This window comes from Chamaea fasciata, unplaced genomic scaffold, assembly GCF_029207755.1.
Source record: "Chamaea fasciata isolate MVZ Bird 193981 ecotype frontalis unplaced genomic scaffold, bChaFas1.0.hap1 SCAF_5, whole genome shotgun sequence".
Classification (NCBI taxonomy): Eukaryota; Metazoa; Chordata; class Aves; order Passeriformes; family Sylviidae; genus Chamaea; species Chamaea fasciata.
Window position 1 is genome coordinate 59,725,124 of NW_027094090.1, and position 23,954 is coordinate 59,749,077.

A 23,954-nucleotide genomic window follows, 5' to 3' on the forward strand; every position below is an offset into this window, starting at 1 on the left:
AAATGACAAAGTATAAATAGAGGGAACTAGTTTTAACTTATTCATATCTTGATTTAATAATGCTGAATGCATATGTGGTGCACATTTTAATTGCAGACGTGGTCATCAGAGAAATGACATCTTCTTCAGGTTAGATATGTGATTCTCCTTCATTTCATTGTGGCTTTCTTATTGTAATTACTGTGGATTACATCTCTAACAAACAGAATCACTCCGCAGCTCTCATATAAACTCATGATTTAATCATAGATCACAGTCCACATCTCATTTTGTTTTTTACTTGCTTGAAACATCAAGGTTTACCATTTCAGCTACTGAATTATGCAAAGCTTTCCTCATCAGTTTGAAGCTTCCATTATGAGTGTTCCTGAATATTGCAATTTATTTCCCTTTCTTTTGCAGGTTTTACATTTTCATGTAGTTGTTTTAAAGCAGATGATCACCTGTGCTTTCAGTTTCTTCATGTGCTTTTTCATTTGTATTTCTTTTCACAGATGAAGATGACACCTCAGTTAGTACTCCACCAGCAGGTTAGGACTGTGATAGTGCTTTGAGTGTGTATGTATGTATGTATTTTTCTCTTGAATATTAATGAAGAAAGAGTCCAAACCAGCGGACTGAACTCAAAACATACAACTTAGAAAAATTTTTAAAGTGCCCTATATTTTATTGATCTCTTTCAGAAGTACAAGACCCTTATATCAGTTAAGTCCCTTTCCAGTCCTGTCTTGAGGTCTTTAGTAGATCTCCTAGTGGAAGGTAAAATATTGGTTAGTGTATCCAAAACCAGGTCCAGATAAATACTGTTTAATACTGTTTAAATAATCAAAATACTGCCCCTCAGACAAATACTGAGGAACAGAAATTCATCTGTTACCTGGAACTACACAAATCATGGAAAAAACATCCGCCTCATGTAACATTTTGAAGAAACTCTTGAACAGAACTAAACTAATTTAGATTTTCTAGAGAAAAGTGGGGAAGATTTCTGGGGGCTTTTCTTAGCTATTTACTTTTTTTCTGGTATTGAAGTAGTTCCTCATGGATATGGTCCCAAATATTTAGTCTAATCTTCTAGTATGAAGAATCAATGTTCTTAAAATCCCAGTGATCAGAGGTCAGTTAAGCTGTGATCTCTGAGCTGGTGTCATCTAAATTGCTCTTCCCTTTCAGATGGGATGTCTAAGCCAGCGGAAAGAAAAGATTCAGGTGAGACCTCCTGAGAAACATGACAAAACACTCCCAAAATTACATATAGACTTTATTTTTAAAAGATAATACTTTATTTTCATTGTTAAGACAATAGCAAACTATAGCTGTTGAAATGCTTCAAAGTACCAGGGCAAATGGGTTTCTAGCAGCTAAACCAGGAGTGAGAGAAGGCCATGCTGCACAGAACAGGACATGTATAGCAGTATTTGACACATACATACATACCTATCTATCTATAGCTGTTCCTGTATAGATAGATACATAGCTGTTCCATTCCTCCTCAGCCTACAGGAATTCCATTCCTTCATTCAGCCTCACCCGAATCCCACACACAGGTCCCAGAAGACTGTAGGAGAATGGCTGCTTCTCACACCTCAAAGGACGGTGGGGAAAACTTAGCAAAATCATCATAACCTCTTTCTTCCTACTCTGGCAGGTAATGCACATTGCACCCACTCTCATGATTTCAGGATTTGCAGCCTCTGGAACAAAATGAGCATCTGGTACTTCAACCATGGTTATAGACCTGGCATAGCCACCTATGCCAGCCCGCGTCAAACCCACCTTCCATTCTGTTTGTTTAATAAATAGGAAAATGTTAATATCTAAAGGTGATGATAATATTTAGGTGTTCTTTTATGTGGTACCCAATTAATGACTCTGTGTAAGCTTTTTTCCATTTATTAATATCCTTTTTCCATTTCACCCCATGGCATGATAGGTTTGTTACTGCACGTGACCAGATCCTGTACTATCATCATTTCATCCTCTTCCCACCAATAACCTTCACCTGTTCTCATGTTGTTTCCATATATTGCCATGTTATAGTGGTATAATCTAAACATTTAGATTACAGAGAGTATATATAGATATTATAGATATGTATCTATATATATTTGTGTTCATTTATGTCTGTGTAAATCATTTCACGTATGTGTGTATATATGTGTACATACCTGTGTGTATATACGTGAATGTCTTTACCTGTGAGACATATTGTACAAGCAGGCATATACAGAGGTGCTAGGCACACCATCCACAATTGACTGAAACACAAAGATTTTATAGCAAAGCTATCTAGCATATTGAAACCTTTTCAAAATTCATAGTAGACTTTAGGATATTAAAACTAGTTTGTTTGCATTTTCCCATTGTTGCCATTAGCTGTGTTGCATTTGTGGGTGGTAGAAATTTTCATGAGTTGAAAAGGTTCCCACAGCAGTATTCACTACATTTCAGAAATACTATTCTGACCTTGAACTTTAATTAATTTCCCCTCTGTACTGGCAATAACTCATCAAAATGGGAGAGGTGGCATTTGGACTGCAGGTTGGAATATGAGACACCTGCTTTGCCTCTCTGCAGAAAGTGAGCAGAAAACAGACAGGCATTCACTGCCTCGCTCTCCTCGCACTTTCTGCTAGGAACCAGTTTTGGCCATGGTTTTACCCAAGATGTAATGGCATAGCACAAAGCCAGGGCTGTCCAGGTAAACAGAAAGACCAGAAACACACAGCTGTCCTGGTATTCTGCTCTGCCTTGGGGAGATCACTCTATTCCTGCTTCTCTCATTACTGTTCCTTTTCAGTTCCAAAGTCCCAGTTTCAAGAAGAGAAGCTTCTGTGTCTGAGCATATGTCACAATCATTTCCATCTGACAAACTACTTTTTCCATAAAATATCACATAAAATTCACATGGCAGGGTATTGTATTGACCAATTCCGAAATTCTCTGCTTCTGTCATGGCAGAAAAGAAGTTCCGAGGTGAGTTTCATTTCTGCCCTGCTTTGCAGACATAGAGGAAGAACCAGCTTGTACAATGGACTTGGTTTGAGTTGAGAGAGATTCACCGAAACTTGTACTGAATGTGAGGATTTTTGTGCTTCTAGCTGTTTGTATTTTCAGAACCTCCATCGCTTCTGAAAAACAAAGAGCTGACCTTTGTGCATTGCCTCTGTAAAGCACTCATGGTTGAATGCTGGTGCCATTCAAGTTGCTCAGTGCCTGTCCTGGCTGATCAGGTTCCCCTCTCTTCCTCCCTGACAGTTTCATTTTCTGTCACCACAGAGGTAGTGTTCTTGCAGGAACTATACACAATGTGACAGCAAGCAATGGATGTCAGTGTGAACAAAAGCTTACATGTCTTTCAGGACATCTGAAGAGAAAGGTGCTAGGGCTAGAGAGTTTAGGAAGTTCAGGTAAGTGTACTTTGGAGGGAGCAAAACACCCCCAGATGATTGATATTTCCCCCTCTCTCTGCATCCCAGTATGGTCTCTTGGAGAAGGAGCTCCAGAAGAGTCAGAAAAACGTGACGATGCCCAAAGATCCACTTTATTCATCGAGAAACCTCAGAGTGGGACAGTGAGTGTTGGTAAGTGCCTAGGAACAAGATCAGAAGCCACTCCCAGAGACAGAGGCTGAGCCGGGAATGCTGTGTGCAGACTCTGTGGCACTCAGGTTCTGCCCTCAGCTGCAAGTACTGCCTCTGGTGTTAGCTGGATGTGTTAGCTGAAGGCAAAAGGACAGTATGGAGAGACGCAAACCCCAGTTGTTCAATTCAAGACAAGCTCAAAATCTAATAATTTACTGAGCATAATGATAAGAGGTATAGTTTCTAGGGAAGAAAGCTGGGTGTTGTGATACTGTTGGCTGTACTATTATTGGTTTATCAAGAAGATCTTATGCAGGGTAGCAGCAGAAATCTTCCAGACCCAAAATCGTTAACCTCTGCACCACTGCAGTACTTTCATCATCCGTGTAACTCCATCTGACTCTTACTGTTGTAGTAAAAAACATTCATGGAGGCTGTATGGAGCAGAAGTGAAAGAAACTTGTAGAGATGCAACTGACCAACCACATGTTCCTCAACAGCTGCATTATTCTTTTCTGTTTTGGAAAGGTGGGAATATAACATTTATAGCCAAAGTGGAAGCCAAAGATCTTCTCCGAAAGCCAAATGTTAAGTGGTTTAAAGGAAAATGGATGGATCTGGCCAGTAAAGCGGGGAAGCACCTGCAGCTCAAGGAGTCCTTCGAGCGTCACACTAAGGTGTGTGTCTTTACCTTCTTGTGGGGGCAAAGCTCCAAAGAGAGCTGAAAGATCAGTTTAAGACAACAGATAGAGGTTCCAGAGCAGTGGAGTCTAACCCTGCCTTCCCCACACAGATTTCAGTGGCAATCTCTGACCCTCTACAGAAGCAGATTTTCTGCTCTCCTAGCACAAGGAATGATGGGGAAATCAAAATTTTCCGATGCCATTTCTGGGTTCCGGTTTCTTTTCAGAGCCCATTATTTGAGTTTATTCCTTGGGGAGTTTTTTATTCCTTGAGTATATTCCTTGTTTCTGGTGCATGTCTGAAAGACTCATGTTTTAACTTCTGGTTTGTACAAATGCATCCTTCACATTTACAAACAACTATGCTTGATTTTTAGATTCATACATTTGAGATGCAGATCATCAAAGCTAAGGAAAACTATGCAGGGAACTATCGCTGTGAAGTATCTTATAAGGACAAATTTGATAGCTGCTCTTTTGACCTTGAGGTCACTGGTAAGGTTCCATTTGTATCTGTAGAGATTTATAAAGATTTCTTTGGTTTTTTTCTTCTTCTTTTTTTTTTTTTTTTAAATTTGAAATGACGCTTCATTTTGTGCAGACCCTTTAAATGAAATAATACTTAAAGTGAACATTTTTAGCACAAAGCTCAGAGAATTTTCTTATGTCTGTAATTTACTGTCTAAATGAACACTGGGATAGATACCATGTAAGACGTTTATCCAAAAATTAGAAAAGCTGGCGGGTAAACCCAGTATTGAACTCAAATCAGGCTCTGGCACATAAAACTCAGGGGTTTGTGTGTGTGCTTAGAGGTCAGCAAAGAGGGGGCGGCTAGCCTGGCTCCATCCATTCACTGGCTGTGGATCAGAACCATTTAATCTGATTCAGGCTGTCCCAAAGGGGTAATTCACACAAAGGTAATTCACTTTCCCTGGGAATCAACATGAGTCTGTAGCTGTAGAGGAGACTGTCTCTGTCTCCTTCCTCTGATGCTGAGAGTGTAAGATGCCAGCAGGGAAGAAAGCATAGGAAGTGAGGAGACAAAAAGTCCAGAGCCTGGACTTTTAAAATAAAGCAGGAAGGGAAATGGAGAGAAACATCAGAGAAACAGATCTCCTATGCAGAACTGCAGAAAGTCCTTCAGAGAAATTGTACACTTAGCACTGAGCATCTTTGCAGAAATCAGAACCTAATGCTGAAGGGGAAGCACAAATGATAGTCAGTTATCGGGAAACTGAACAAATTCATATTCCAAATCACACTGATCACATAAATGATTCAAATTATGTTTTTAATTCCTGTATTACTGTTATTTCATAGAATCTTCCCAAGCTGCTGCAAACATTGACATCAGATCTGCTTTCAAAAGAAGGTAACTTCAGTGATCCTATCAAGCTCCTCAGTAATGGATACTGGTAGCATGCACAGAACTTGTCTCAGACAATTGTATCAAGTACTTTATAAAACTGTTTTTGTAAATGTAGACTAAAGTGGGATTTAGAGTAATTGGTGGTAGAATGAAATAGTTACAACACATAGATACTAGATATGATATTAAATACCCCTACTGTGAAATTACAAGTGTCATTAATTTAAAGGAAGATTGAATATTTAAGTCAATTAAATATGTGTTTCTTTGGAGGTTTTTAAAAATGTATTTTCATTCACTAAAATATTCTACTGCATGTTTCCTGAAAGCTGTCAGCCACAATATCAAAGTTCCTGGTCCCAATCCTGCACTGATTAAAGGCAAAGAGAAAACTCACATTGATTTCAAGAAGACAGAATCTGGCTTTGTTATCTTACAGTAAACAGTAAATACCATCAGTAAGGAAAAACAACAAATAGTATAGTACAGAGAATGTAAGATAAAGCATTACATCTTAAGGTTTGTAACCTTTCTGATAAAGTAGCAATTCTAACCAGTAGAGGTGTCATACTTTTGTGATGAAATATAAAAAAAATAAATAGAATGAAAATATTTTACAAGTAGATAATGAATGCAGTTTGTTAATTTACAAGTAAAGCTGTAATTCAGAGAGAGCGCTTTTATTTAGAGGCCTTTAATTTAAAGATAAATACAAAAGATATTACATTCAAGGTGCATTTCCTTCTTTAGCACATTTTAAAAATGCAAAAACTACTCTGCCCAAGCAGATGAAGCTATCTCAGTATTCTCTGATTTTCTAAGTAATATTGGGCATGTAAAATCTTGATTAAACATTGGCTCCATTTTAGTTAAAATTTGCACTATTTTTTCCTTTTTACAAATATTTAGGGTATTTCTTTTGTCTGTGCTCTATGATAAGGTTAATTCTGCTGAAGATCACATCATAGAAAGAAATGCACCTTCATAGGACTGTGATTCTATCTATAAAAATGAACTATGTATTGTTTTATTCTTTTTTATAAATGTTTTCTCCCTTCATTTAGAGAAAGGTTAAATCTTTGAGGTTAAGTACTTTTTAACCAGTATTTGACAGAGCTATGCATTGTTAAAAGCATCACCCAGCAATGCAAATCTTTGTTTTGTATTCACAGCAAGAGATCGGCACCAGCCCTTTGTTTCGTCCACTACGGAAATGAAAAACAAAGCTGGTTGTGTTGTCTAGCTCCCATTTGTTTGTGTTACTGAAATTTAACACAAAACTTGGCAAATTTATGTACTCAGTTACAAAAATTTGCCCTCAAAGTATAAGAAGAAGCAATACAAACCTTTGTGTTATTTTTCACAAGTGCCTACAGAAACAGAATCCGTGTGAAAAAGCATACAAGTTTGTGTTGATTTTATACAATTATTTGTGTGTCTGGACAGTGTTGACTGTATGAGAAGTGTAGAGTATTTGCAACGTGTGTTGTCTAGGTCTTCCTGTATTAAACAAAGATTTGATCTTTTTTTTTGTTAATAACAGCGGTGAAGGACAAGAGGATGCAGGAGAACTTGACTTTAGTGGTCTCCTGAAACGTAGGTGAGAACCAAGTGATGCAGTGAGCAGGTGTGGATTGCAAACCCTTAGGTTCACACACAGAAACAGCCAGGTGTAGCATTAATAACCCCTTAAGTATTTTGTGACCTTTCAACTTTGAAATGTTTCTAACTATTATTATTATTCTCATTGTATAATATGCAAATGTTCAGTTAATTTTGCCTCTAATTGTGCAGAAAAGAAACCTCAGATTTGAGTGCACTGGGAAAAAAAATGAGCCTCAGCCAAAAGAGGCCAATAACGTTTAGTTCACTTGCTCTTTCTTTTGTGTTTGCATGGAAGGCAGAGTGGGGAAATTTCCTACACAGGGATGAGCAGTACAGAAAATTGAGTCTGGTGCAAGAAAAAAAAAAATTGAAGGGTTAAATTTATCTCTGTGGGTAGATTTTCACTTGATTTTATAAGCTTCCTGATATGAAGAAATCATACATCACGTTTTCAAGTCATAAATGTTATAATTCTTTGCAGCATTTTTTAATATGTCCACACAAATGCTCAGTCATGTCTTATTTAACTCAAATGTTTTGATGGAGAAAAACTGGGGTATGTGTTTCTCTGATTTGCCTTGAAAATCTGGTGTTATGATATGTTATATGATATCATATTATATAGTTATGTCTGTAGTTATCTCCGATCTTAAACCCAGTTTAGTCTTTCACCAGATTAAGACAAGATAGTTAATTCATCATCTTTTAAAATCAAACAGAGAAATTCTGTATCCCATGGAAATCAATGGCAGCTGATCACATCCTTTATCTCACTGACCATTTACTCTGAAAGAGGAAAATCTGTAGTATTAATGACATTAAAAGGTCACAATGGCTTATTGGGTGTGAGGGTGAGGAGAGCATTCAAACAACTAAAGCACACAGGAAAAGCTGAAGCTGAAAGTAGATAATTACCTGGACCAATTCCAATCCACCAGGTCTTTGCTTTTTCAATCTACTCATCCCTAATTAGGACCTTTAGTTTGTCTTTTCATCCTACTAATAAAACTTGCCATGCCAGTTCTCATGACCACCTGTGTGGTGTTTCAGTAGTAATATCAGAGTTGCATGTGAGAGTTCTTGGTGGTTTTGTGGAAAGATAAATGTGATTTAAGAGACATTATCACTTTACTAACAATTAACTCTTAAGATTTGTAAGATAAATACTGTACAGCCGTATAAACATGATATATCTCTTGTGTGTTTAGTGGATAAAGCAAATATTTAGTTTTTAGACACCATCATTTGACTTTGGTCAAATTGGTTCACCTTCAGGCCCTGAAATGCAACCTCATATTTCTGAGCTTAATTGAATAAAATTGTTAATTAAGCCACAATGTGGATATTAATATCCATGTGTATGGATATTAACATCCATTATTACAAAGACAATTCCAGGGTTTCATTTCAATTTTTACAACAGGCAATATTGGAGGTGCAATCTTTCTCTTTTTTTATGGTTGTATGACCAAGGAAAGACCTAGAACTTTTCCCTTTTGGTTCATACTACTTGAAACATGTTTTTTTTTAAAAAAAAAAAAACAAACCTAAATGCATAGAATCAATATACTGTCTATTTTCTAATTTTCTGCTGGTTAGCAGGCAGATGTATCCATTCTTATCTCAGTAAGCCACACCATGAAAGCTTTGTCAATGCAGTGGATCAGTAGCAGCATGAAATTCCAAGAGGCACAAGATCTAAAAACCGCTTAAATATTTTGGTCCTTGGTTTGGGTTTTTTCTGGGGAGTTGGTTGGTTTTTCGGGTTTTTTTAAATTTATTGGGTTGTTTGGGGTTTTTTTTGGGGGGGGGGTTGCTCGGGGGGTTTTTATTGTTGTTTGGTTTTGGGGTATTTTTGGGGGGTTTTTTTGAGTGCACCTTGCAGCAAAATGCACATATTTAGGAAAGAGGTCTGAAAGAGATTTAATGGTGAGGTCAGTCTGCTTAGGAAATACCATGCTCTGTTTGGCCTCTGGCCTCAGCTCAAGCTACTGAGGTAGTAGAACAAAGCTGGTTTGCTCTACATCAAAATTTGTTCTCCAGTTCTGCAAAAGGAGAACGAGCTTGAAATTGATTCTTTCAGTCTGGTTGAAGATCAGGATCCTCATTCTCAACTGCTGCCTGATTTAAAGGGGAGCTTTATTTTGATTCCCACAGAGTGCACATCTCCTTGGCATGGGCGGACACTGGTGAGCAGCCAGTCCTGGGAGAGGACAGTGCTGCCCCACGGGGGGGGGGTCTCAGCTTTTACAGGTGTTGAGGGCTGATCTAGATCTGCCCTCACAAAGAAGGAATCTCACTGAAATGGCAGCATTTGCTGTGCAGTCACCCTCCAGAAAGCAGGAGCATGAATAAAAGGAACAAAATATAAAATTACATGCCTGAGATTGTCTAACTTAGCACTGCTGCCTCAGAATTATTGTATTTGAAAGACTACTCAGGGAGAACCTCTATTACTTTTTAAAATAACAGACATATTATGAAAATTATTAAATGTCATGGACTAAACAGCAAAGTGGTTCCCATGGTTCCTCATCCAACCATGCAGAAATTCTCAGGGATCTTTAGTGCTATTTCTGTATCTGTCAAAGAAAATCCTCTCTTAGACTCCATAAAGCTCAGCTCTAACAGTGCCTTGCTGCAACCTTGCATTTTTTTTATTTCTCAGAAGTACTGATTTTATTATATAAGCTAGATCAAATCAGAATGATCCTGATCTGATCCAAATGATTTACAGGAAGAAAATTCTAGATTTCTTCTTCAATTCCAATACTGTTCTAGCAGCTCACTTTTTTGAGCTAAATTGTCAATCTGAAAAATTACCATTTTGTTTAGGATGCTTCCATTGTTCTATTATTTAATGGCTGCCATTGTGAAAATAATTATACTTCTCTTTATTGGTTGTCTTAGCCAGGAGTTGCAGATAGTAAATACGGTATTGAAACTTCTGTGTAAAGGTGATTCCTCACACAGACCTCTGAAAACATTTCCCGCTCTTAAGACTGAGATACACATGGAAGTGAACAGATCCATCCTTCAAGTCCAAGCTGGTGTGGAAATCTCCAGTTCCTATTCATTTGACAACTTTAAGTAATGCTGAGAAGCACTGGTGTAAATATAAACGGACACAGATTCCCCTGTATTTCAATGTCCTGTTGTTAGCCACCCCCAGTAGCAGTTATGAGGACTCAGGGTTTGAAAAATTTTTATCTAATTTTGAAATGTACAGATTAGACTCAGTGGTGCCATCATAAATTGTGGTGGATTCCACTCAAGTTAAAGCAGATAAAGCGGATTTAAGTGGGATTAGCCTGCATGCTATTACATTTTCAAACTGTATTTTTTTAAGCATCGAAGCAATATAAAAATTCTCATCACTGATTGTATCAGAAAAGGAAGAATTAAAACTTGCATTCAAATTCTGCCTTGAAGAAGTGCAAAGTAAGGTATGAATGTCCTTCTGAGCTACTCCACTAATACTGAGTGAAATAAACAGAATATGATGGCAGCCTTCAAATTTTGGTCAAAGCATTTCTAGCCTCACCATAGATTCAGCTTCACCCATTTTTTATGGTGTGAGAAAGCCTCGGTAACTCTTCCCCCACAATTTTATTTTGCTGACGTCAGGGAGGTTAAACAGCAAGAGGAAGAGCCTGAGGTGGACGTGTGGGACCTGCTGAAGAACGCGAATCCCAGCGAGTATGAGAAGATTGCTTTTCAGTACGGCATCACCGACCTCAGGGGCATGCTGAAGCGGCTGAAGCGCATGCGCAGGGAGGTGAAGAAGAGTGCAGGTATGGGTGTGGCAGAATATTCCTGTGCTCGTTAGTCACACGTTTTAAGTTCACCCTGAAAACCCAAATATGCTTCACTTCCACACAAGGGAACTTTTCACACTACAACTCATTCCTGCAAGGAGTTAATCAGAAGGCAGCTTTGCCCCATGGTGGAAGTGTAAACACCTTATCCAACTCAGTGCTTACTTAAAGCACCCCTCCCTCTCAGACAAACACTGGTCCCATCTGGAACAATGTCCCCCAGGTGTGTGGAAAGATGTTACATGATCAAGCAACACACAAATTAGACCTTGTGTTACCATTGATATCTTCTCCTCTAAACAGAGGTCACTCCAAACACTTGCAGTGTTTGCTCTTCATAATCTCATTTTGTAATTAATCTCTATTGCTCAGAAATCCCAGCTGTACTACAGACCCTCCACCCTGCACTGGGTGAGGACATTCAGGCCTGTCTTTCCTCATCTACCCTACTGAATAGTATGAGAGATGTAACTACATACAGAAATATACATATGCATATGGATATAAAATGCATGTACATACCACAGAACATGTTTGCACACACATATAAATACAATACACTGCCCATTATACTGTTGTGGTATCTGCTGTTTCCTGGACAGCATTTCAGAACTGGATGCAGTATATACATTTGCTCTGCCACTGGTTACCTGGAGGCATCCCTTTTATGTAGGTGGAGTCCTCCACAAATCCAGCTGTATTCCAGCTGCCTGATACACCTTTTCTCCTCATCCATTACCTCACCTCGTAACATAATGGTACATAACATAATGGTACTACACATTAATTTTTATTTATGTATTCCATTTGATGCATCTACCCCGTCCTATCTGGAATATAGTCACACTGCAAAGTCTTGAACAGATACCAGATTGAACTTGGTCAGGATAACAAGATCTGCACAGCTTTGTGTTTATTCTAATGTTTCTAGATGATTCCAAGCAGACCAGTGTGAGAATATGCATAACTTTGTGTGCATATATTCTTACAGCTTTGACGAGATTTATGCAATGTCATTTCAGCATCCATATCCTTGTTTTCTAATCCTATTTTATATTAACACTTGACTTCCACAACAGCTTTTGCCAAAGGCCTTGATCCTGCATATCAGGTGGACAAAGGAGGTAAAGTAAGGTTCATGGTGGAGCTAGCAGATCCAACGGTGGAACTCAAGTGGTATAAAAATGGCCAAGAAATACGACCAAGTGCAAAGTAAGTGATCTTAGCATGTGTAAGCAATAAAATGGATACACAAGTACTCCCTTGACAAGAGTGTTGCATAGATCTCTCTCTTTGCTCAGGTTGCACCAATTTTATTTCTGAAAATTCATTAGATGTGAAGAGTATGCAAACGATGCTATATTGCCAGGACCCAGAAAAGTCCAGTGTAGGCTAAATGTAATACAGATCATCTCCTTTGTCTCCAGATAAAAGTATTCGAGATCCTCAAAAAAATTGACATAATTTCCTACTCAGTAGTTTCTCCAAAATCAGGAAGCACTGGGAGTAAATAAATCACTTATCCTTGGTCCTGTGTCTGGAGGTAGACACTATCTTTCTACAGAAATTGTGTGCTAAATGCAGACATGTTGACATCACACACCCAACTGGCTCACAAACCACCCAAGAAAAAGGGTGTGAGGTTCCTCTCAGCTTCCACTACCCTGTTAATTTTAACAGACTGACGTCAACAACCTGCACCATCAGTTATGAGCAACAGGTCTAGTGTACACAAGCTTTTCTTCACCTCTCCCACCTGCATATTGGTTTATTCTCTGGCTTTTCCTAGAAGTGCAGGTGCAGACATTTGAGTACATGTAGAGCAAAGCTTGGATATTGAGCCCAGTCCTTTTTATGGGCACAACCAGCTCCTACAACCCAGTGCAGAAAACCCCATTCCACAGTCAGATACACCTGGGGAAGATGTGCATAACAGTGTAATGCTCCTCAAATGTTTCTCAGCAGCACAAAATCCTAGACAATTTTTCCTCTGACCAGTTTTTTAAAAAAAAATTAACAAAAGGCCTCTTAAAGTAATGAGGCAGATTTCCTTCATTCTATTGAAATCAATAAAGGATTTTGGTTAAAACTCCTGATTGACAAAAAAATGGATAATAGAGTACCTTTTCTTTAGCCCCTACATGTGGCATGAGCAATTCAGAGGTGTTTTACAGGCAGCTCTATGGATTCCTCTCCAGCAGGAGGGGCTGGATTGAGTGCTCCAGTGCATTTCTACCAGGCTGCTGAAGCAGCTGTCAGATGCTAACGAGCTTTGGTCATTTCAAACCTGGAACAGATCTAAACTGGTGACATAAAGGTGAAAGGCTCCATATCCCATTACCAAAACCCCATATCCCATTACTGATATCTTGTGCCATCTGGCCTACCAATAATATTAACTTCTTAACTTTGGCTATTATTACACTTCACAAAAATGTTGTAGTGAGTGATGGTATCCTCTTACTTGTTATTTTCAGCTTTACTCATCTAGAGTTTCAGACTCCATTTTATTTGCCATCATTTGACTCCAGCTTCTTCTTTTTTTTCTTTTTTTTTTTCTTTCTTTTTTTTTTTTTTTTTGGTGGTGGTTGTTGTTGTTGTTGTTGTTGTTTTATTATTTCTTCTTTTCATATCACCCAGACCTGGGATCTTGGAACAAGCCAGAAGCAGCTCATTGTCACTCTACACCACAGCTCTTTTTTTTTCTAGAAGTCTATGACAGCTCTGTTGAAACTTGGAAATTGCTTCCAAGGACAATTTTCCCAGTACTGTGTAAACCCCAGAATTTTTGCCTCTAAAAATCCCTACAGCACTTTCTACATGAAACAGAAGGGGTCCAGTAGTTTTGCTAATGTGTCTTTGCCGCATTCCTGTCCAAACAGATACATTTTTGAGCACAAAGGCAACCAGCGAATTTTATTCATCAATAACTGTACAATGACAGACGATGCTCGCTATTACGTAACAGCTGGTGATGAGAAATGCTCCACAGAACTGTTTGTGAGAGGTAACTATGTCAGCCTGATGCTGTTTCACCTGCCCGAAATTCATGTGGCTTCTTTGGCCGCAACAAAAATTAACAAGTGAGATCTGGTTTGATATATTTTTGAATATGTATTAGCAGCTGTTAGGATCACTTGGCATTTCTGTGACCCCTGGACATTTTTTTTTTTCTCATCCTGTATTTAGCAGCTTAGTGAAATGAGGGTATGGTTGACTTGATACTCTGCATTGGGATCTAGTGGGGCTGTGGTGCCCTTCGAAATTTTCAGCCATTTTGGAGATCTGTGTCTCCAAAATAGCACTGGCTTCCCCTAACACCACACTTGGTGCCTGAGGACTCTGGTATTGTCCAGGTGCCCTCAGGTCAGGCTTCCTAGAAGCCAGTTTTCATTCCATTTGCACTGATTTCAGGGAAGACTATCAACAGTCACGAATGGGAGGCCATATCTTCATTCTCTTTGCTCCCATGGTGTTGATTTCCAAAGCAAAACAGGGAAGAAATGTCACTTTTATTGAGCAAATTTCCTATTAGCATTCTAAAGAGCAACAACTTTTCAGATTTAAGGCAGAAAAGGCAGCACTGATACTTATATTAGAACTTGAAAGTTATATTGCCTTCTACAACATGATTTAGAAAATCTCTTTCACTTGGTTTTCCCGTCAGATTGTAAATTTGTAATTTTTTCTTTCCAAAGATCCTCCAATTTTGGTGACCAAAGGCCTGGAGGATACCAGCACCTATGTTGGTGAACGAGTAGAACTGAGCTGTGAAGTGTCCGAAGATGATGCAAATGTGAAATGGTAAGACAAGCTTTGAACAGCTTCCATGAAAATAAAACCCAGAAACTTTTTATCATGGGCAAAAATGTGGGCAGATTTTCCTACACCAGTAAACCTGAAAACCATTAAGAAAATCTCAATAAAACTTTATTCGAAAATGTAGCAACACCAAAAATACATGAATGTATAATACCCTTATACATTCATGGGTGAGTTTGTTCAACCTTTTCTAGTGCCTTATAGTCTTGTAAAGTCTTCTCTGGGAGTTTCAACCTACGGATGTCTTGCTTGCACAGGACTTCCTTTGGAAAAATAAAAATTCTTTATTTTCCATTAGGTTTAGAAATGGCGTAGAACTTTCCGATGATCCTAAATCTCGGTATCGAATTAAGGTTGAGGGTAAGAAACACACTTTGATCATAGAGGAAGCTGCCAAAAATGACACTGCAACTTACTCAGTAATGACAACTGGAGGGCAGTCAGAAGCCAAGCTTTCAGTTGACTGTGAGTATTACCCACCTTGATCTTGTATTCACATGTCACAGTGTGCTGGCATGCAGAAATGAACAATTTTCTTGCCTTTCCCTGGGGGTTGAAAAGGAGACTTAACTTCCATACCAATTTTTTTGCTGTGAATCTCTAGAATGGTGACTTCCCTTTAGACACTATGTCCAGTAGCAGGCCATGAACCAGTTCTGCTTGTTAACTTTCTGACACTCCACTAAGATGGAAAACAAAGCGATCAATTCAAAGGTACAATAGGTCAACAAAGTGAATTTTCATGGGAAGTATCTGATTTTCTTCAGTCCTTTCAGTTTTTCACAGGAAAGCCAAACCTAGGCATATGACTCTGTAGCCCTTTCAGCTTTGTTTGTGCAATATCTCTTTAAAGTGCTTGCGTTTTTAAACAAAATGTATCTGATTCATCCTCTGAAGTTATCTCGCATTATGCACAAATGTACGTTTTTATTTGTAATATTAATGCTGCTCTTGACTATTTTGTACAAATTGGCACCCTGACCAATTCATGCTGCTTTGTTATCAAGTTGGAAATTATCCCCCATGGCTACTGAGCTCCATCATCTTTCTTTAATGTACCTGCTTCTGTGTTCCTAAGTGAGACCACTGAAGATATCACTTGCGCTAGAAGACCAGACTGTGAGGCTGGGACAGGAAATCCACTTGAAGTGTGAGATATCTGAAAATGTGGAAGGGAAATGGTACAAAAATGGGCAGCTGATTGAAGCTAGTGACCGTGTAAAGCTTTATCACAAAGGAAGGTAAGCCTGTTGTGTATTGACTTGGCTTTTGGTGGAATGACCCTGTGGAGATGTGCCAGTATAAGGGTTACTTCACAAAAAATTATCTGCTAATCAAGCCTAACCTCTATCCCTCAAGACATATTTATTTCTGTCATTTTAAAAGCCATGTCTCCTTGCTTCCTTTAACGTTGCGTATTTTGGCTGTGGAGGACAATAATCAAATCCTCAATCCATCTAAGTTCAAACTAATCCTTTTTCTTGCCATTGCTGTTGCTGTAGGTGATATTAAGCAGAAAAATAAAGTTATTATTAAACGCTATTAAAAATATACAGCTCTTTTCCTCTTTCCTTTCTATGCCTCTTTTTCTTGCTCACAAAGATGATCCAACAAAAGTCAGAATATTCCCTCTATGGGATCACCTACAGATTTTTTCTTGAACAACCAAATTGCAATTGAATGGCAGCAGCATAGAATCCCCTTGTAACAGAAGATTACACTCCTGTATCTTTCTTGTTCTGTGTTCAAACAAACAATATTAAAATTGGTTACATTATTTGATGGTTGTCTCAATAATATTTTGTACAAAGCACACAGTATTTAATCACCTGAAATACTACTAGGCAAGCAGCAAAGGACTTTTTTAGTCACTTACATTACATACTTACACAGATCGCCTACAATTTTCACAGATTTTTCCTTATCTCTTCAAGCAGTCTTCAAAAATAACTTACATTAATTTCTTTTTCAATTCTTTTACAGAATCCACAGATTTGTTATACCAGTTTCTGCTGTTGATGATGAGGGTGAATACATGTTTGTGCCAGATGCTTACAACATTAATATTCCATGCAAAGTACATATTGTGGGTAAGTGTACTGCACAGTGACCTGTATAGAACATCTTTCTGTGACCTTTGGGAATTAAAGGCAGTCTGAAACGCCCCTGATCACAACCACTTTGTATCCTCTGAGCAGGCATCCACCTGAGGACACAGACCTGCTGCTTTGGCAAAGTGCAGTTGAGCTGCTGGGAGAGTCCTTTGCCGGTGCTCAGGATCTGCTCATAGTTTATCTGCTGGGGGGAGCTGCTGGGGGAGGCTTCTTGAGGCTCAGTTCCTAAACCTAAACCATTATGAAGAGTTTGTGTAAAACACCTGCTGCTACCCAATTCTGAGATGTACACTGCTGTCTTCAAGAACTGGCTTGCTAACATTGCAAAATGTGATTTAGTTTGATAAGAGAGTTGTAGAATAACCACATATTTACATATTCACTAAAAACACTAAATGCTATCTAGAGGGAAAAATTGTTCTGCCCAGGTTTGATTCATTCAGCAAAGCAGAAGACTTGTTAGTGAAAAGTAAAACAGGACATTGACTATTCCCACAGCAATGCCTCGCCGGCTTCTAACTGCAACCAGCAACGTAGAAGTCAAAAGGAGAGCAATATAAATTACCAAAGTTTTAAAAAACATATTTTTTATTTGAACCTGACAGATGGAGGGTATCTGTATTAGAAGAAATATTGGTGAGATTCAGGGAGAATGAAAAGGGAAGTGGGACCAGAGAGGAATGACCATTGTTATATTTCTAATATGTTAAAAAAAAGTTGCAAGAGGATATTAATCAGTTGCTCTTGATACACGCAGTGTATAAAAAAAGTGATAATTTTGTTTTCAGAAAAGGATTGGGGTTAATAATTTTTAAACTGTAAGGACAGTGAAGGCTGAAGCGTGGTTAAATGTTTTGTAAAAAGCCCACAATTGAAATTCTCAAGAGCCACTTAGAGGAAAACACTCTCAGAAGTTACCTGAATATACGCAATTCTGCCTCAGGGAAACAGTTGTGGGGTTTTTCATATGGCCTTACCATTCCAAAATATCCATGGTGCCATGATTTCTTTTTCATTAAGCAACTATTTTCTTAAATAGATGTTTCTTCACAAGATTTTTTCAAAACACATTTCAGTTGCTTAAAAATACCAAGAAAATAAAACATAGAGCATATTTCTGTGTGTTGCAGACCTGTGCCAGGTCACTGAACTATCAGAGCAGCAGCTACATGTCAAACCTGGACAATCTCTCTCCTTTCTCAGATCCTCCTAAACTTCACCTGGATGGTCTTGGGGAAAATAACACTGTGACAGTAGTGGCAGGAAACAAACTACGACTTGAGATCCCCATCACTGGTGAACCACCTCCAAAAGTCTTTTGGAGCAGAGGGGACAAGGTACATTGTCATTGTAAATGTTTCTTTAGCTTAACAAGGAGCCTTTTCCTTGAAAAAATTATCTTTAGCCTTTTGAAGACACTGGTTTTAATGGCAGAAAATAAGGGGGAGATGCCCTGTATTTAAAAATGCTCCTTCCTCAAAAAAAAAAAAAAAAAAGATAATATTATTTAGTAATTTTTAGGTCTTTTTAAGGAAAGCCTGAAATTAATAAGGAAAAAAAAATATGAGTTTACTGTAAAAAATAGTAGAGGAGAAGCATATATGAGGTGCAGAAGAAAAGTAATGAAAACTTACCAAATGGATAGTTCTTCTATACATTCAATGCCCAGAATGGCTGCCAGGCTTTGGCAGGAAGCCAATGATATAGTCTGGTTTTGGAAAATGAATGATAAATTCTAATGGAGTTCAAGTCTCAAATGAAACAATGGGCTTGCATCTGGTGTCTTAATGCAAAACTTTTGCTTAGATCAATCCCTGGGTGTGTAAATACCAAAATAGTCGCTTTTCACATTCAAATTTTCATCATGATATGTGGAAGCTGGGATATGTTAACACTACTGCATGCATCAGACCTATCTGGTCAAATGTGTGACCACTGTTTTTCAAATATTAATTGTAGTGTCACCACTGTGGTCCTGTTCAAACGGGGAAATATTCTAGCTCCTACTCCAAAATACGTGACAGCATTTGAAATCTGAGGAGAAACTACTGACCATTGCAATCACTCTGACCTTTAAAGTGAATGACTTACTCTTGATCTGACTTTTGGAAGAGTCACCTATTGTTTTTCCATCAAATTAATTAGATGTGGTGTTGACAAAAGTGTGTTCTTGCACACAGGAGAAGCCTAGCGCCTCATCCTTTTTTATGCAATGGCTTGACTGAGTAGTAAACCGCCACCATATTTTACTTATTTTAGTTATTTTGTAATTTTTCTTCATCTTTATGTGACTAAAATTCCGAGGTTTGGTGTGGTTTTTCTTACAGTTGCTTTAACATTTTTGTTGAAGTGACCTGTACTACTTTCGAATTTCGATTTTTGAGCATTTTGATTCTCAAATCCAGAAAATATGACTTTTTCCTCTGCTCACTGTGGTTCCCAGATGGTCACAGACAGTGGAAGAATACGGGCAGAATCGTACCCAGACAGCAGCTGCCTGGTCATTGATGCAGCTGAGAGGGACGATTCGGGTGCTTTCAGGATCACTTTAAAGAATGAGGCTGGAGAGGACACAGCTCTAATCAACATTAAAGTGGTTGGTAAGTCGTGTAAAACAGTGCCCATGAGCCATGTCTTTTGTCACTGTGGTAGAGTCTCAGGAAACATCCATTTTCCTATTTGTCTCCATTGCCAGGCGTGGAATTGAGACGCAAGGATACTAAGGCAGGGTGTTACTGAAGGGAGTAGGAGCTTGGATGGGATTTAAGTAGGAGTTAATTACCACTGCTGCCAGGGGCCAAACTTCTCTGGCTGCCTCAGGTTGCCCTTATCACTTGTGGTTCTCCACTCTGCCTGTGGCTGTGGGCTCTGTCTTAGCACATTCCCTTGAGTGCCTCTCAAGTGTCTCGACCCTGCAGAGGACCTTGGCATTCATCCATTCCTAAGCAGCCAGGATCCACTAAATTCCTTTTTCTCTCTCTCTTTCCTCATTAGGAATTCCTGTTGCACCTCAAAAAACTATTTAATTTTTTCTTATTTGACAATGTTAATTTCAACCTATACAAAAAAAATAAAGTTGTTTTTTTTTTTTTAATAATATTTTCTTTGTTTACAACAGATGTCCCTGATCCTCCTGAGGCACCAAATGTGACAGAGGTGGGTGAAGACTGGTGTATTATGACCTGGGAACCTCCAGCAAATGATGGTGGATCACCCATTTTAGGTACATACTTTTCTTTTTTTTTTTCTTTTTCAGTGGTGACTCGCTAATATAGACAAAAGAAGCAAACACCAAATAGTGGATGCAACAGGATCAGAGTTTAGCTCAGGTCCTGGAAACTAGCACTGGGAATATCCAGTAGCTAGAATATTCTACCTACTCTTTGACTTTATCAGATACTTGTTTTTCTAATGCTTTGAGATTTGTCACTTTGTATGTTTACCACAGTGTCAATCCCCCTGCTTGAAAGACAACCTCTTATAAAACAGAACTTTGAATTATTATTAGGCAGTTTGAATGTTAAAAGGAATTTTAGAAACAATTTGCTGAGCAAACTGTTCTAATACGCTGAACCAAGATGAGCGTCAGAGGGGCCCAGAGGCCAGTAAACCAGGCACTTTTCACTCTGAACTAAACACAGCAGTCTTCTAAGTAAGTCCAAAAAAAGCTTATGTATGGCAATGAAAACAAAACAGGTGACTATCAGATAGCTCGCAATGGGGAAAGTTATCCCTAAATCACTCTGTGCTAGAAGGAGATATTGAAGTGTATCCAGATTAAAAAAAAGTCATTGGGCAGTCAAAAAATAGACCCTTTATTATTGGCCTTTACTGACCTTACTTTAATAAAATCTTACTTACTATCAACTTACTATAATAAAATCTTTTCTGGTCAAAAGGATATTTCATTGAGAGGAAAAAGAAACAGAGCTCCAGGTGGATGAGGCTGAATTTTGAACTGTGTAAGGAAACAACTTTTGAGCCAAAGAAAATGATTGAAGGTGTTGCTTATGAGGTCCGTGTGTTTGCTGTCAATGCCATTGGCATGTCCAAGCCAAGTATGCCTTCCAAGTCCTTTGTTCCTTTAGGTAAGTGACCAAGAGCACAGAGATAGGTATGCATTTAGAAAATAACCATTAATACGTTGTTACAGTCACCTAATCATATAATTTCTATATTAGTGTGACAGCTAGAAGGCTCTGTCGTTCACATAGTGACAGGCTAAATCAGTGGCCATTTCATATAAAGAAACAGATTTTCAAACTATTGTAACAACCACAAGTCTCTGTAAAAGAAAGGTGTCCTATTCTGCAGATCAGCAAAGGTTTCCCCCTTGATCAGCAGCACCCCTAAGATGCAGAGGAGGATGAAGGGGGGGATGTTACAGCTCCAGCAAGCTCCCTTCTTGCCAGAGCATACCTGCTGAGGCAGAATACACTGCTCCCAGCTTCTCTGCTCTACCAGCCACAGCTGCTGGTCCTTCTCTCTGCTCAGCAGGAGGAATTTATCTCTGGGTCAGGCTGTGAGCAGATATGGGATAAGGTAGCTGCTTTCTCCTAGTGTGGTCCTAATTGAGAAAGATGAGCCAGGGATATGGGAAATCGTCCTGGTAGGCAGGCGAGCCTGTCACCTGTGATACTAAACTAGAGGAACACAGACCATAAACATAAACCTTCAATTGTAACACAGTGTTCTGCCTTCTCCCTGCTTGCTTCAGCTGTGACCAGCCCCCCAACTCTGCTGGCAGTGGACAGCGTGACTGACACCTCGGTGACAATGAAGTGGAGGCCACCAGACCAGATTGGGGCAGCAGGGTTGGATGGCTACGTGGTGGAATACTGCTTTGAAGGAAGTAAGTGAGAACGCCTGGGGTACCTGGCTCACAGGGAAAGTGGGTGAGACTTTCTCCATTTTTTCTCTACAGGTATCAGGGGCTCTGGCTGTCAGGCAGACACTAATCAGGCAGAAAACCTCAAGGAGCAGGGTTTTGTTCAGGCGTCCTTTGGTTTGTATCCCAGATGCCACCCACTGACTGTGGTTCAACATATCTTACACTTGATTTGAAATCCAGATCAAAAGCCATATAATCTGTTGTAGTGTACCATGCTAATAACTATCCTCTTTCAGATGCTAAATGAGAGTCAGGGCAGTAAAGAGTTCATTGGTGGATGAAGGCGTAGGAAGTAATGAATGGCTACAAGTATGGCTCAAAATATGTTCAGGTTTGCTGGGTTTTAGGGACAGGAGGTCCTCAGTGTGGGAATCCCTGTGTTGAAGTATTACTCACCGGCTACTTCAAGTGCTGGCTGCCAGCACTGCCAGCACAGCCTCTCCAGTAGTTCCTGTAGAAGTCATCTAGGCATGCAAAGTCCATGTCTAGATATTTAATTTCTCCAGCATTTCAGTGCAGTTTTGAGGATCTTTAACTATGTCCATCTAAGACAAAAATATATATAAGAACTGAAGGAGGAAGATAAGGAGACTGGATTAACTTTTGAGATAAGAAGATAAGAAATAAGAAGGAACAGGGAAATATAAATTATATTTTACAATTAAGAGTGTTTGGTGATCAAGCAGCAGAAACTTAGTATTTTCCAGAAGATTTTCTTCTGAGTTAGTATCAAATGAAGCCACCAAAGTAAAATCCACCAGCACCCAGGTAAGTATCTAATAGCCTGGAGTGGGATGTGCAATGCCCAGCCTCTGTGGACCAACAACATCAGCTGCAGCAATGTTATGGATGCGGATGAAGGGGACACAGTTATCTTCAGCTCCGCTGCTGTTGCTCTTAACTGTGCTGTAAATCAAGTGATTGAATACCTTTTTTCAATGAAGGCATTTATTTCAATGAAACACAGTCCACAGCCTGGAGACAAAAGGTAGAGGACAGAACCTGTCATTCATGCTGTCACATGTTTCAGATTCAGACAATCCAGGAAAACAGTAGGTCATAAACATGGTGAGGTGCCACAGCATCAGAGTACGCTCAGCTCTCTCTCAGGCAAGTGGGAGAGGGTGTGAAGAACCACTGGCTTTTCTCAGGAGCACTCAGCATCTTGTAGTATTGAGATGAATATCTTTAAGGAGCAGGACTGCAAGAAGCTCAGAGACCCGGAGAAGAGTACCTGAAGGCAGACACAGCTGGAATGGTAGGAAGGGTTTTCCTTGTGTATTGGGAGGGAGCTGCGGGAACAGCTCAGAATGAGTAAGCATGCAGTCTTCCATCAAGACACAGTGTTCTTATTTTGTTTCCACTGCACAGGCCAGCTCTAGGGGAATATTAAGGGAAGTGTCAATGTGAGGACTTCAGTGTATGCTGTATAATATGCTTTGTATAGCATTGGTTAGAATGGCAGGGAAGAGTTAAAAGTGCTTGACATTACAGTATGTGATATCCAAATTAGGTGATAAGAGAGGATGAGAAATACAGATTAATTTTTGAAAAGGAATCTTTTAAATCTGTTTTTAAAGGGCTGTTAGACAGAAGAACATTGTATACCTGTTAAATGGAACAAATTCTTTACTTTTTTTTCCCAGATAGGTTTTAAACATATGAAGATACAACAAAATGGCAGCCAAGTCTGTCATTTTACTGTTACCCACCTCGGTTAAAATACAATGGGTACAATGTATTTTACATAGTTTTGAGTGTTTATGTATATCTATATATGCCTCCTATATATGCATATACATCTATATATACACAATTGACATTATGTATATATGTTATAAAAATGCTTAGGAAAAAGCAAGATAAGTAGAAAATGCCAATTTTAAAATGCCAATTTTAAAATACCATTTTTAAAAGCCATGTTATTGGATTATTCATCTTTTTCTCTCTGTTCAATTTTTTTTTCTTTTCTTGCAATATCTTAGTGCCTCTTTTTTCTCAGCCCTTTCAGTGCCTGTTCTGCCTTAAACTAATTTTTTGTAATGTTTAATAACTCTTTTTAATT

General features: G+C 38.8%; 1 protein-coding gene across 6 annotated transcripts in view; it reads left to right on the top strand.

Annotated features, from left to right (window-relative positions):
- The window catches only part of MYBPC1 (myosin binding protein C1), a 69,430-nt gene that overhangs the window by 28,616 nt on the left and 16,860 nt on the right, over nucleotides 1-23,954 (top strand). For 3 of the 6 annotated variants that reach the window (XM_066183905.1, XM_066183906.1, XM_066183907.1), the window contains exons 4-23: nucleotides 97-129; nucleotides 495-530; nucleotides 1,174-1,209; nucleotides 3,480-3,584; nucleotides 4,113-4,261; nucleotides 4,645-4,762; nucleotides 5,591-5,642; nucleotides 7,183-7,239; nucleotides 10,872-11,038; nucleotides 12,142-12,274; nucleotides 13,945-14,069; nucleotides 14,761-14,866; nucleotides 15,183-15,349; nucleotides 15,963-16,125; nucleotides 16,868-16,974; nucleotides 18,202-18,335; nucleotides 19,442-19,598; nucleotides 20,117-20,221; nucleotides 20,898-21,086; nucleotides 21,716-21,850. In XM_066183905.1, the coding sequence (XP_066040002.1) occupies nucleotides 97-129; nucleotides 495-530; nucleotides 1,174-1,209; nucleotides 3,480-3,584; nucleotides 4,113-4,261; nucleotides 4,645-4,762; nucleotides 5,591-5,642; nucleotides 7,183-7,239; nucleotides 10,872-11,038; nucleotides 12,142-12,274; nucleotides 13,945-14,069; nucleotides 14,761-14,866; nucleotides 15,183-15,349; nucleotides 15,963-16,125; nucleotides 16,868-16,974; nucleotides 18,202-18,335; nucleotides 19,442-19,598; nucleotides 20,117-20,221; nucleotides 20,898-21,086; nucleotides 21,716-21,850 (2,274 nt within the window). Of the gene's footprint in view, nucleotides 1-96; nucleotides 130-494; nucleotides 531-1,173; nucleotides 1,210-3,479; nucleotides 3,585-4,112; nucleotides 4,262-4,644; nucleotides 4,763-5,590; nucleotides 5,643-7,182; nucleotides 7,240-10,871; nucleotides 11,039-12,141; nucleotides 12,275-13,944; nucleotides 14,070-14,760; nucleotides 14,867-15,182; nucleotides 15,350-15,962; nucleotides 16,126-16,867; nucleotides 16,975-18,201; nucleotides 18,336-19,441; nucleotides 19,599-20,116; nucleotides 20,222-20,897; nucleotides 21,087-21,715; nucleotides 21,851-21,922; nucleotides 22,004-23,954 lie in introns of all 6 variants that reach the window. The other 3 variants (XM_066183910.1, XM_066183911.1, XM_066183909.1) reach the window with 2 other exon arrangements.